This window comes from Malania oleifera, chromosome 12, assembly GCF_029873635.1.
Source record: "Malania oleifera isolate guangnan ecotype guangnan chromosome 12, ASM2987363v1, whole genome shotgun sequence".
NCBI lineage: Eukaryota > Viridiplantae > Streptophyta > Magnoliopsida > Santalales > Ximeniaceae > Malania > Malania oleifera.
In genome coordinates, this window is record NC_080428.1 from 47,391,755 (window position 1) to 47,406,878 (window position 15,124).

At 36.3% G+C, this 15,124-nt stretch overlaps 1 protein-coding gene across 2 annotated transcripts in view; it reads left to right on the forward strand.

Annotated features, from left to right (window-relative positions):
• LOC131144612 (protein HIGH CHLOROPHYLL FLUORESCENCE PHENOTYPE 173, chloroplastic) overlaps positions 1-15,124 on the forward strand; it is a 53,698-nt gene that overhangs the window by 23,190 nt on the left and 15,384 nt on the right. For both annotated transcript variants that reach the window (XM_058093346.1, XM_058093347.1), the window contains exons 5-9: positions 5,526-5,660; positions 5,855-5,878; positions 6,012-6,123; positions 6,758-6,883; positions 7,060-7,109. In XM_058093346.1, the coding sequence (XP_057949329.1) occupies positions 5,526-5,660; positions 5,855-5,878; positions 6,012-6,123; positions 6,758-6,883; positions 7,060-7,109 (447 nt within the window). The remainder of the gene's footprint in view (positions 1-5,525; positions 5,661-5,854; positions 5,879-6,011; positions 6,124-6,757; positions 6,884-7,059; positions 7,110-15,124) is intronic.

The window sequence follows — 15,124 nt, forward strand, 5'->3', positions numbered from 1 at the left end:
ATTCAAGGTACTACAATACTGAATTGATGAAACCATGCTTAGACTACTTCAAACCCTAGAAAGATTCTCAAGCTGACACACTAATTGTGACTCCCTCTGAGCAACAAATCTAGGTGGTTGCTCCATATAGATCTCCTCCTAAAGATCACCATCTAGGAAGGCATTCTTCACATCTAACTAAGAGAGGCTAATAACACGAGGTGGCTAAGGAGATGAGCAAACAAACTGGGACAAGTTTGTGTGCTGGGGAGTACACTTGAGTGCATCCCTTAGTAGAAGGACGGGCCTTCAAAGAAGCCACGGAACTATTTGGATTGACTTTTGCAGTATACACCCAATGACAACCAACCATAAATTTATGGAGGAAGAGGTACTAGTCCCCAAGTATCATTATCCTCTTATGCACGCATTTGTTCAACCATTACATTCCTCCACCCAGAATGAGATATGGCTTTATAAACAAATTTTGGAAGAGCATGCAAAATAGTAATACAAGGGTGACAAGAAATTGTAGAAAACAAAATTAGAGATTGTATGCTAGGAACAAGTGCATTTACCTTGCAGAAATACAATAAGAAGATCAACATCTTGGCAAATAGGATTGTTAGGCAAAGGAACTAGAGGCTTAGAAGTAGAATCTGAAGGAGGCCCTCCTCCTTTGAGTCGCTGTTTTGTGTACACTTGCAAATTAGGATGATCCAAGCAACAAGGACTCAAAGTCAAAGAATATGAAAGAGGACTGGGCAGAGATAATAGGTTGGGGATCTTGAAAGCAAGGTAGATGAAGGGATTGTTAAAAAGTCTTGGTATACATTGTTGGTCCACATCCTAAAAGCTTAAACTTTTAGCTAAAGTGGTTGCTTAAACATGGTATTAGAACAAGTAACCAGGAGGCCCTAGGTTTTAGTCTTGTTGCTTGCATTTATTATGTGGTGTTTGAAAAAATATTTTATTTTTGTAATGGGTACATCATTTGTTTATCTCTCCATGTGCAATTGAAGTGCATGTGTAGGGGAGTGTCAAGAAGTATTAATATACATTTTTAGCCCACGACCAAAGAGCTTAAGCTGTTAGGTAAAAAGTGGTTGCTTAACAAACTCATTAAGGTTAACAGGACTCAAAAGAATTAGAATAACAGTATGTTGTAGAATCAAAGAAAAAAAAAAATTGATTTAAACTAGAACTATAACATTGGTATTCCTTTCATGTACAAGAGTACCCCAGAAAGATAGAGTTGATAGCACATGAATCCAACTTATCCATTCCTGGACTTAACTGATGGACTAGGGATACATAGCCAAATATGAGGAGGAAGTGAGAACATAGAGCCTTTGGGAAGATAGCTGAATATGGGATTTTACTACCAAGGATTGAGGATGACATTTTATTAATGAGAGAGCAAGTAGTAAGCATGACATCACTACAAAACTTTAAGGACTTTCATTTTATACAATAGGATACGAGTGACTTAAAAAATATGTCTATTTTCCTGCTCTACACTCCTTTTTGTTGAGTGTGGGCGCAAGATGACTCATGGATCATACGACAGTTAGTCATGCAGGTAGTGATGGGTATTGGAGTACTCCTTAGCATTATCACTACGAACTACAAAGTATCATGACTTGACTTATACGTCAAACTAAGTTTGTATTTAAGAACAAAAGGCATGACATATGTTAAACGACTCAGCAGCATCTTTCATTAAAGATAGATAAGTCGTTCTAAAGTAGTCATTGACAAATGTAACAAAGTAAGAGATCCTAACTTTGATGTGACACAGCTTGGACCCCAACATCCAAATGGCCTAAGAGAAAAGGGTTGACTGTCTGTTTATTGACTTGGGAAGCAAAGGGAACACAATGGTGCTTTTGCAATTGACAAGACTCACATTTAAGATACTCAAGGCTCAAAGTAGGAACTATTTATTTTAACTTGTCAAGAATGACCTAGGTCTCAGTGGATTTGAAGTGGTGTAGCAGCAACATGGCAGGCAATAGGAAGCGAGAGCAACTCAAAGTAGTAAAGTCCACCGGCCTTACATCATGTGCCAATTTTCTTCCTTGTCTTCACATCTTGAATAACAACAAAATCATGAAAGAAGTAAGAAGAATTTAGAAACATCGCAATCTTACTAACAAACATAAGATTCAAGGGGGATTTAGGAATGTACAAAATAGGAGAAAAAGGGATAGAGAGAGTAGGATTTACTATACCTATCCCTTTAATTGTAGTAGTGGACCCATCAGCAGGGGTAATAGGAAAAGAAGTTTGTTGCGTCTGTCAGAAACGTAGGACTTGCGGAAGATATACTAGATGATATGCAGGCTGTAGGATTACCTTTCTGAGCAAAAGATGCAATATGATAAGATGCTTGTTGGGCTGATACTGCAAGAGCCTTGAATAATCCTCCTCGGAGACGGTCATAGTACCTTGAATACCCTGTTTTCTAATAGCTGAACAAGTGACTGGTGAGGAAAGCATACTTTTGGGATTGATGGGCTCCATCCCAACATTCACAAATGATACCAACAATAAAAAAGGTTAACAGAATAACTAAAAAAACCATGAACAAGGTGAACAACTGAAATAACAAGAACAAGGCACAAAAAAAACAGCATAACACTGCCATAGGCCCCATGAAATTAAAGCACACAGCCCTAATGGTACCAAACAACCATTAACAAAGTGCTACGAGTAAATGACTGAAAGAGGTTGGATCTTTGAAAAAAGACATGACCAACAACTTGATATTATGGAGCATGGAAGTATTTGAAGCATTCAGGAAGAAATTGGAGCAAAAACAAGGCTCAACAAGCTGTCACATGAGTTGGAGTTGCTGGCTTTCAGCTAGCATGTGGGGGCACGTGGGGCCTCCTCCAGTAATGAAATTTCACAGCCTTATAGATCAGCAGGTTCTGTGGCTATATACAGAGTTGAGTTAGCAAAATTTGAAGGGCTTCTTGAAATTTTGAGAGGGATGTGACATTCAGAAACTTTTTCATTGCTGTGTTTTCTGGTGACTCCTGGACTTGTTTCTGGTCTATAGTTTTGCAGATGATCCTCCCACAATGGCAGGTTTGCACAGGATTATGACGTTTAGGGTTTGGTTTGGTGGCGGCGATGCAATTAAGGTTTGGGTCAGATCTTGGTCTGATACCATGTTGAAGTATTTGGTAAATTGGCAGACCTAATTACAATGATAGGTCTCTCCCTCTATTTATAATAATTGCCAAGTACATGAAAATGACCATATCACCCTTAATAACTCGCACATTAACTCACTTACTAACACATCAATAATGCACAGCAGTAACTAGTAGCATAAGCTACTCTTGATTCATACTACTTCGTAGCTAAGGGCAGCTCACTAGTGGATATTCTTAAAACATCTCTTTTATTTTGCTAGTCCAATGACTTTCCCCCCAAAATGAAAACTTGGAGAACCCAAGGAGATTTTATTAAACCCTGAGAAAGGAGTTGAAACCATGGGAGTTTGAGTGCATGCTCCTTTGCAGGGTGGAGCAGTTTTGAAAACACAGACTCTACCACAAGCTACAACATCTGAAAACTTAAACCATCAGGCATTGGGCTGTTAATGCACATAGGCTGATTCACATAGAGTTGAGTGTGGGCTATGCATCCACTCAAATTATGATGAAAAACTCCTATATATATAGCCTTCCCAAGTAAAACATTGCCATCTCATGATGTTTTTTGGCCCCATGCAAGTCATCTCAGTTAGGCTTGTCCAAAATTTTCAGAAGCACATCAGGCGCAAGGGCGACTTGCATGAGGTCCAAGAGAACACCACATCAAACATGATGTCGACATTTGTAAACCACCTGAAAAGGGCGAAGAAAACACCCCAACTCACCACGTCAAACTGAGATGGCAATGTCTGAAACCACCCAAGAAGGCTGGCATTTTATGTGTGTGTGTGTGTTTGTGTGCGTGCACAATTGTTTTGGGGAATTGCACCCACTCAAGTCGCTTGCATGAGGTCTAAGTTTAAAATTAAAGCAATTTGATGTTAGTTTTGAAATTTTAAAAATAGGGAATGTGATTAAGATTTGAGATATGTTGTGCATTAATTGAAAGAGACAGAGACTAAGAATTGCTGACTTGCAGGTGTGGCAGTCACTACAGTTCTGTCTAACTGGATTATGCATTATGCATGAAATCCCCCACTAACTAGAGGTCCTGGATCTGCCACCAGAAGTCTTGGATCCAGACCTATTGACATAGATAAGCCACTCTTGATTGACACTCTTTTCCAACACAGAGCAACTTATAAGTGGATATTTCCAAGTGTCACAAATTACGGAAATAAGAAAAAACCCAGACAGCCCAATGTTATGGCCCAAGGAAAAAATTATCAAAATGCTCCTACAGTAAAAACAAAAAAATAACATACTAAACTTTAAGACAACTTAGTCAATTATTAATTAATGCCTAACACTGTACTCTTAAGTCTATAAGCCTCCCAAATCGGTCTCGGGTTGTCACTTAGAACTGGGGCTGTTGAATCAAGGCCTTTGCTCCGCCTTGTGTAAACTCTGTGCTGCCATAGTAACAGGAATTTATTTACTTTTAGAAACTTATTAAATTGATACTAAATCCCTGTTTCTGGTGCTAAGGCTTTGTTGAATCATTTATTTGGTGTAAGCCAATTAAAGAAATGAACAGAAACTTTTGAATCTGCAAATCTGACTTCACAGAATTTGACAATACATTCCCTTCTGTTGAATGCAAATTACAGATAACTGTGGTGGTAGTATTTTGTAGGTTTTATGCTAAGAAACTGAATTTTAACCCTGCTTGCCAACCAGAGGGAAACAGTGTTCAACAGGTGTGCAAGAGAATTAAAAAAAAAATAAAGTCAATTATTAGTGTTGAAGCAGTGTTCTATAGGTGAACAAGCATCAAAGGACTTTTGAGTGTGTTACTTAATCTAGGTTTATATTAATTTTGGGTCATATCCAAAAATAAGGTGCCAAAGTCTTTGATTTTGCAGATAAAAATTATTTAGTAAACTGCTGCCACTGAGATATGGTTCTTGTGAGCTTCACCATGAGTCTTCTCATACTAATGCAAAACAATAACTGACCCCCCAAGTTTCTTCTTTCTATACTTTAAAGGCAAACATTGGGATTTTTCCAAAAATTTTTACAATGCTGACATTGGTTGCAAGTTCCAAGTCCTGCTAGGAAATAGGTTCCAAATTAGTGTTTATTGAGTACTGTTTTCTTTGCACTTGTAACTGGTTGAGTGCAATTTGAAGAAGGGTTCAGAAAACTTCAGATTCAAAATCATGGATTTGTTTTCCATGATATCATTGATAAAGACATTTTCCTGGTCCATGCAATTGGTGACTGGGCATCTAAAACATCTTATGCTGCCCCTACCTTTGTTGAAAGCCTTGGTGTATTAGATACTCATTATTTCACGCAATATTATAGAAACCTTGTCATACTTCAATATTTCATGACATTTCCAACTGGTGTTTATTCTCACCAATATTTCAGGTTGTTGGAGACATTACTAAGGAGAATACTCTGGTGTCGGAGTACTTCAAAGGAGTGAGGAAAGTTATTAATGCTGTTTCAGTCATTGTTGGCCCAAAAGAAGGAGACACTCCTGATAGGGCAAAATACAGCCAAGTATGACAGAAAAAAATTACTACGATTATACAGCTCATTATGTTTGCTTGTTGGTTAAGTTGGTTTTTCATGTTGTTTAGAATCTTACCGTTACTAGTTTTTTTCTTATGTTGAAGTTTTAAGCTTGTCTGTCATGTTTCATATCTTTATTCCTGTTCTATCTTATGCTCTTACACCTGAATTTCATGTCGCAGGGGATCAAGTTCTTTGAACCTGAGGTGGTGAACTGGTTTCCTATCTTTATGTATTTGGAGCCGAACATGTTATTTTGGAAGTATAATACCATAATTTTATGCTGTCCCATTTATTGTAATTCTTAGCTATGTGGTTCTATTTGATTGATGAAACCAGATAAAAGGTGATTCTCCTGAAATGGTGGAGTACATCGGGATGAAAAATTTGATTAATTCTGTGAAGGGGATTGTTGGGCTTCAAAGTGGAAAACTGGTATATGGATTTGAAGGTACAGTATTCTGTAGGTGGAAATTATTGATTTGAATCCATGCTATTGCATGAATTCAGGATCCTTAAATTTATTTTAAAACAAGCCACTTATGAATCAATTCTCCGGAGGTATATGTGACGCAAGTGAGGACAGGGTATTTTCAACTGATACCTTATAGAAAAATGAGGAGAAAAAGATTAATAATATGAAGTTTCTTGTTTATTCAGCACACATTTCCATCATTCTTTTTTAAGTCTGTTTTTGAGAATAATGGGTTCACCTAGGTCATGTCTGTATCTTACTATCTATGTGGTATATATGTATAGTATATCTTATGGTGACACACACAAGCGTTCTAAAATACTAGAAGAATTCGTAGATGGCATTTGAAATAATAGTTGGGCACTACTAGATGCCACCTGGGCTGAGATAGTTGATACTTAACTGGATTACAAGTATGTGTTAATTGATTTGGGTGACCGAGTTTATATAACCATCGAGTACTTGAATTAGACAGACCTGCATGCTAGCCAAGTTCCTTTGGCATGGCCAATGCGCATGACTGAAAGGCTCTAACATTATGTTTAGAGAAAATTTATCCTATGTTTATTATTCTAAAATTGTTTATTTTAGATTTATTTTCCTGCTGTAGATAGCTCATCTAGAGAGCTTGCTTGGGGTGCTTTAGATGATGTTGTGATGGGGGGAGTCAGTGAAAGTACATTTCAGATTGACACAACTGGTGGTGAAAATGGTGGACCAACGGGGCTTTTCAGAGGTTTGTTCTTGTCAGATCATTCTGCCTTTCTGTGTTTGTATATTATTATTATTATTTTGAAAGTTTGTGCTCATATATTATTATTACAGAATAGCAGGTAAGTTTAGTGAATTGTAGTGGTAAATATTCTAAATTTGAATATGTTGGTTTATGTATTTTATTTGTACCTCATACAGGTGTTGTTTCCACTGCAAACAATGGTGGCTTTACTAGCATCAGAACAAGGGTAACATTGCTTTTTTAAAGCACATATATTGTATCTTCAGTACTCCTTGACCGTCTAAATCATATATGTAAAAAAATTTCTTTCTCTGGATTTTTTTGACCTAACTGTAGAATCAAGAGTGGTTTGTTCCACCTATGATCCTTTGTGCACAGGAAAAAAAAAAAAATTTAATTTTCAATTTTCATTTATCTTGAAAATATCCCTTGGGAACAATGAATTTTAAGAAATATCTTCCTAGGGAGCTTTCTTCATTTAAATAATCAATTTACAAAAAAAATAGGCTAAAAAGGTTAGGACTCATTTCACGTAGACTAGGGTCAGCTATAGTCACCATCCTCAAATTAAATAATCCAACTGAGAAACCAAGGCCAACACCTCTTTTAGTCATTACACCTCTTTTAGTCATTTAATTTGAATGTTAAGAACTTTATTAACCTCTATTTGGGAGGACCATCATTTCTAGGTGATGACTAATGAATTGTAGGACCCTAGTATAAGCACCACCTCTAATTCACGGCAAAGTGATTTGAGTCCTTATGAACCATACTCCATAATCATGTGGGTCAATGATAGGAGTCTTTAAAGTAACTGAATTCACATGAAAAAGATATGGAGTTACCATCTTATTATAATTATAAAATATAAGCAAAAGATCAGTTTTTGACCCCCAATAGATCAATATTTTGAAAGGCATCATACAAGGAAGTCTAGGATCTATGAATTAAGCTACAAATTGAGGTTAATGAACTTTAGGAAGGGAGGGCTCTTGTTGAGTATATCAATTTTCTCCATTCAATCTTTTTTGGAAAATTGGTATTTTTAATCTCTTCACAAAAAAAATAAAATTTGATAGAAGAGAATAGGCTATTTTAGTAATTATGTGGTGTGAGTGGGGGTATTTTTGTTTTTCTATGTTTTCTTTATTATTAATTTATAAGAAGGAAGACTTGAAGCTGTATGTAAGCTCTAGGAAAACTGCCACCTGGCTTTTCTCCTCTTTTCCTTTTCTTCTCTTCTTTATATCTAAACATATGTGTTGTATTTTCTTCATTGAATCTTCAATTTGTTTCTGATTTACAACATGTATCAGAGCATTGATCTCCTGTAAATCTTATTTATCTAAGTTGATTTTAGGCACTTCGTTTTTTCTTTTTTCCTATCTTTCCCTAGTCTCTTGCCAAATCTGGTTGTTTGGTTTGAGTTGTTTAGGGATACTCTTCCTAGCGATAGTTTAAGAACTTGATTAGTGTTTCACTTTTTCTCTTTTTATTTTATTTTTTCTCTATCACTTGGTTTTTTTTTTTGGCACCTATATAATTGTTGTAAACTTAGAGATGGAGGAGAGAAAAAGAGGAGGAGAGAAGAGAAGAGGAGAAGAATAAGAGGGGAAAAAACTTAGCAGCAGTTACCTGGAGTCCGCGTACAACTCCAGGTCTGCCCTTTTATATACTGTTAATGATAATAAAGTCTTTAAGACAAAAAAATAATATCCCCTTTAATACAACCTAATTATTAAAAATAGCATATTCTCTTTTGGCACTCCCCCTCAAGTTGGAGGTGTATAAATATCACCTAACCCCAGCTTGTAACAAACATTAGACAAGGTGAGCTTAAATAAAGGCTTTGTAAAAACATCGCCTAACTGATCAACAGATTTCACAAAGGGACTCATGACCTTTAACGCAGCATTCCTCACAAAGTGACAGTCAACTTTTATTTTCTTTCTGCAGTCATAAAACACTGGATTGCTAGCAATATAAATGGCAACTTGATTATCACAAAACACCTCTATTGGCTTCATTACCAAGAATCCCTTCTCTGCCCATAAGAGACTCCAGCCATATAAGCTCACCCAAAGTTTGAGCCATAGCTTGGAATTCTGCTTCAGTACTAGATCTTGCTACAGCAGTTTGTTCTTGCTATGCCAAGTAACAAGATTACCTCCCACAAATATACAAGATCTAGTAGTAGACCTTCCATCATCAACAAATCTAGCCCAATTTGCATAAGATCCGACAATCTCACAATTTCTATTACATTTTATATATCAAACCTTTTCCGGGGGAGCCTTTGAGATACCGCAAAATCCTATGAATGGCATCCCAATGTGGTTGTTTGGGATTTTTTATAAACTGACTCATTATCGCCACTACAAACGATGCATCAAGTCTAGTGACAGTCAAGTAGATCAACTCACCAACCAACTGTCTATATCGACATTTGTCTTCAAAGTCTGCTCCAACATCCCTTGACAACTTCACATTGGGATCCGTAGGAGTATCAACTAGTTTAGAAAGGATAGAAACTGAGGAAATAGACAAGGCAAAAGGACGCATAGGACTAGGAAGGTGAAGATTAAAACATAACGAGCAAAAGGATAAGCTACTAAGGATTGCTAAGCACATGTTCAAGTACCTTTCTGGTGAGCAATGTGCAAATTCAAGTCACATTGGGATGGATCTCCAAAACCAGATGTTGAAATAGTGATGGGCAAAGGAGGTGCCTGCATGGTATAGTGATGCTTGTGCTTGCCTTCCTCATTTCTGAATCTTCAATTGTTTCTCTGGATCAATAAACAATGGATTTGGAAGAGGGACAGAATATTTCTCAAGAGGGATAAAGGTAGGATTAAGAGTATCAACACGAGGGTGAAATTAAAGATGTATTTTGGTGAATTGGGTAATTAAAAATTTCTTAGCGGAATTTCAGTTTACTTTAGCCCTTTTTAATTTAAATCACTACAACCACACAATCACAATAAACTAATCAGCGACTGTACTATACCAATCAACAATCCTAGTTATATATATGAATGCTGAAAATATAATCCAAACTCAAACTTCAGGTTTTCCACTATTTAGTTCTGAATTCCAGCAACAATTAACAATTTTCTCAAGGCACACATTCAGTAAATAAATTGAATAATTTTGATACCTATGCTTCAATCAAGCATTCATTCACAATAATTTTATCTCAGCAATTTCACACCATAATTCAGAGATTAATTTTTATCAAATTTTTTTTTTAATCCAACGATATAAATCAACATTCAAGATTATAACTTGGTTCAATCACAATCAAATCCCAATATTCAGCAAGTTCCCAATAAATTTAAAAACATGCACACAAATTATAACTGGCATGAATTAAAAAGATAGGGAAGAAGAGCGAACACAAGATTTTTTACAAGGTTCGTCCAGCAGCCTACGTCCTTGCCTCAAGCAACACGCTTTGAGGATTTCCTTTCCCACTTCGTTAACCAGGTGAAGCACCCCTCTCTCCGTTCAAGGTGGAGATCCCTCTCTAACAAGAACAACCTCTCGCTAGGCAATGATTCAACAACCTGAACTGTCAATAACAAAACCAGCAATACAAGTTTGTTAGTACAATAAAAATACTCTTCAACAGAGCAGAATTTGTACACATTATAGCACAATATACTTCAATGAATCAATAAAGAGATGAAGCTCACGAAGATATTAACAATATTTTGATTGTAGAGCGTGGATTTCAGAAAATCAAATCAGAATTTCGCTAGGTTTTCAGCAAGAACTCACAGCAGCCTTTTCAGAAAGAATTTCAGTAGTATAAAACGAATTTAGAATTGTATGTGAGTATTAGTTACCCTAATTTGTGAAAAGATTCTTTATATAGAGTAGAAACATTAGTTACCGTTTTCCCCAAGTTTGCTTCAAGTTTGGAGGCCCAAACGTTCAAATTTAGAAACAAAATCCGCACTGTTATAAGTTTAAAACATCAACATCAGTCACTTGATCCATAGGGTCAGTCGCCTGAGCTTAATTAAAATAGTGCATAAGAATAGTCAGTAGCAGGTTAGTTGCCTGATCCCTATAGTTCAGTCGCCTGATCCCTTTCTGTTCTTCTCATTAACAAAGTCAGTAGCATATCAGTCACCTGACCACTAACTACTTAGTGTTTTTCAAATTATTAATTCCAAAACTTAAACTTGTAACTTGAAAACATATTTTAGACCTTATGAAAATATTTTCCATGTACTAAATCAGGTTTCTAAGTCCAGAATGAATCCTAAGAGCTTCAACTTCAATATTGAGAGTAGAAGTACTTACATGAGACTTAGTCAAATTAAAACCATCTAAGTTCCTAAGTCTTCATGTTGTAAAGCTTTCAATATCCATCTGAGCTTTGATCAATAGTTCAATATTCTTCATGTTCCTCATGACTTGTGGCTTTAAGTCTAAGCTTCAACATATCTCCTCAAGTAGAATTACTTGACTTCATAAAACATTTGAGTCCTGAAACATAACTTAAAAACACATTAAGTAACCTTGAGTTGTTATCATCAAAACGAGATTAAGCCTTGTTAGGCCAACAGAGGGGAACCAAAATTCATTGATGGAATCAAAATAGATTCATCCAAGGAGCACACTGAACATTGGAAAAATAGGGTGTCCCTTAAAAAAATGACATCAACACTAAAATATATCCTACAAGTGTGGGGATCATAAATATCCCCTCTGTGTTCTCGAGTACCCAATGAAGACACATTTAACAGCACAAGGAGAGAGCTTGTCCTGACCCATATGTGGAACATGAACAATACATGTGCACTCAAAGACACAAGGCACAACAAAGAAAATTGATGTCTTTGGGTACATGACGGAGAAGGGCATTTGCCCCCTTAGAACACTTGAGGGCATTTTGTTGAGTAGAAAGCAAGCTGTAAAAAGAGCATTGGTTCAATAGGTTTTAGGAACATGCATATGAATGAGTAGAGACCAAGGTCTTAAATTTCGATTTTGATAAATTTTGACGGAAATTTCGATTCCGATATTAATTTCAATTTCAATTTGAAAAAATAATAGAAATTAGTAGTAAAGCATGAAATTCTTTGTGAAACTTTAGAAATAGTTAACAAACATAATAATGTAAGTTCTAGGACTAATATATTGCAAGTTAAATACATCCATGTTGTGTATGAGGTGGAAAAGTTGTAATATAGTATTTGTAACAAACATCTTTGTAAAATAATGTACATTAAACATAATCAACTAATACAAATGAAATTCATAAATCATTTAATTATTATTTATTATACAAATAATGATAATTTATACATGAATGGTTAAATAAAATGTTGCTATAAGTCTGTTTTTTCATATAAATTCAAAAAGCACTTGTAATAATATTTTGTTTTGATAAAAATAAATAAAATAAATTAAGAGAGAAATTTCACTCACCCCTAAATCTCTCATTTAAATTCCAAGGAAATATCATATTATAGCTAAAATTTCGACAAGTTTTATTAAAATATCGAGATTTCGACGAAAATTTTGAAAATTTCATGGAAATTTAAGACTATGGTAAAGACCGTGCTAAAGTAAATGTGCCCCCCCCCCCCCCCCCTTTTTTAGCTACTCCATTTTGCTGGGGGTATGTATACATAATGTTTGATGAATAATCCCCTTGGGAGCAAGCAAAAAGACTGAAGCTCATTTTGAACAAATTCAAGTGCATTATCAAATCAAAAAATTTAATACCAATGCCAAACTGAGTTTTTTTTTTTTTTTTATATATAATTTCTTGGTAGAGCTAAATAGATCAAGATCATAGCGAAAAATCATCCAAAAAGGACACAAAATATTAATAACTAGTCAAATTCTTGACTTTACACAGGCACCAAATATCTAAATGAACAAGAGAAAACAATAATTTACTATGTGACTCAACTCTAGATGGAAATGATTTCGTAATATGCTTTCTTAGAATCTCAACTAACATGCAGCACACTCAAAATGAGAAACAGACTTGAACATAGGAAATACTTGTTATAGTTTTTGAAGGGATGTATGACCCAAACAAGCATGCCATTGATAAAGAGAAACACCATGAGTAGAAATTGAGGAAGTTGTACGGAAAGAATTGGACCACCATGACCACCATCGAGATAGTACAGGCCAACCTTCTCAAGCACTCCACCAAAACTCTTCTTCGTCCAAAGATCCCAAATAACACAATGAGAAGGAAAGAAGGTCACCGAATAGTTATGAGACAAATGAAAGAGGAATAAAAGGAATTAAGAGGATATGGCCAGAGCTAGAAATTTGTGTAACTCAGCCATTAGCCAGAGTAACCTTCTAGCGTAGAGTTGTAGGGTTCAAGGACTCAACAAATTAGGACTCCCTATCATATGGGAGGATGCACCAAAATCTATAACCCAAGGTAAGGAGGATGATGAGGCAAGAAACCCATTTGTGCCTGAATGGGCCGCAGTAGCAATAGATGTAAAAGGCTGAGTTTGGAGTTGTTGAACCATGAAAAAAGATTGTTAAACTCCTCTTGGAATACAGTGGATGATGTACTCAACTCCCCAATAGAGTGGCTAGGTGCATTTGAAGTGTCAATAGTAGACTTGCCCTTCGCAAGAGACTTATTGGCCCAAGCTGGTTTCCCAAGGAGATCCCAGCAGCGATCAATAGTATGATTTTCCTTTCCACAGTGTTTGCAGATTCAAGAATTTCCATGACAAACTCCTCATCGCATTACACAACTGCTGCCACGATGACAATGCAAACCTCCTCATTGTCCCCCAAAATGTCCCCTACTACAGTGAGAAGTCAGATAGTATCCATGGCTGACTTACAGGAGTTTGAGAAGTCAAGCAGAACACAATGACGCAAACAGCACTTTCAGGACTTCTGAAAACCAGAACTTACAACACTTCAAATTCTCCAAAATCCAGAACCCCAATTGGCAGCTATGACTACATAACTGAGCTTACAATAATCCTAGGTGGAATTACTTAACCACCAAGAACAGGGTAGGCCACAGCAAAGTACTGCAGGCATTTAATGAACAACCTGGCAGCAGCTCCAGGCATTATGGCTGGCAGCAACTGGATATGCAGGAAAGAACCAGAAATAAATGTTTGAACACCAATCAAAACAAACCAGTAGTTGATACAATATGCAAGCAAAAATCACGAATACATGTCATCAAAATAGCATCATCAGCAACCACAAACAGAGTGAAAGAGGAACAGCAGCATCGGCAAATCACCATGAAAACATACAGCTTCCTGCCAAAAGGATGCTGCACAACCTAACCGACAGGAAGGGTGTCCTGAAACAACTCTCAAACCAACCAGAAAATCAGATTTGAGGACTGATTATGGGAGGATAAGGAAAAAACCGGAAAACGGAGTATCGGAACCAATTCACATGAATCAGATTTGAAGGAGATCAATGCTCTGATACCATGTTGTAAAGTTAGAGATGGAGGAGAAGAAGAGAAGGAGAGAAGGGAAGAGGAGAAGTGAAAAAGAGAGGAAAAAACTTAGCAGCAGTTTCCTGTAGTCTACGTACAAGTCCAGGTCTGACCTCTTGCATATTATTAATAATGATGAAGTCTTAAGGACATAAATACCCCCATTAACACAATCTAATTATAAAAAGAACATATATTTTCTGACAATAATAATGAGGATTCTACTCAGAAGATAAAGTTTGGGCCCCAAATCCATAATGGTGGTTAATAAATGGTTATAAAAATAAAAAAGGCTTGCAAGTTCTTAGAGGTGGCGCTTGCAGTCTAACTCTTCAGGACTTGTAATTTCTTTTCCTTCAATATTTTTGTTTCCTTGGAATGTGTGCTTGCTTGGCCACTAGGACTAAGTGAGTGGATTAAAGAAAGAAACAACCTTTCAATGGGCTAGCAAGTGGTACACATGATTATCAAAGGTTAAAGAGAACATTGTGGTTGCCTAGTGGTGGACTCTTATTTTTGGCAATGGCTGCAGGATGTCACATGGTCATGGAATTTCCATCTCTCTCTCTCTCTCTTCAGTTCATTTCTCCTTTCCTTTTTTTCTCCTTTTTAGGATGTGCCACTATTCTCATTCCCCATGGTTTGATTCAACGTTCTTACTATAAGATCTTGGGCAATTTAAGATAACAAACTTTAGCATTGACTTTATTGTGGAAGAAGATGAAAATGATCAAATTGGGAGTTCCACATCAATTCAAATGGTTAATTCA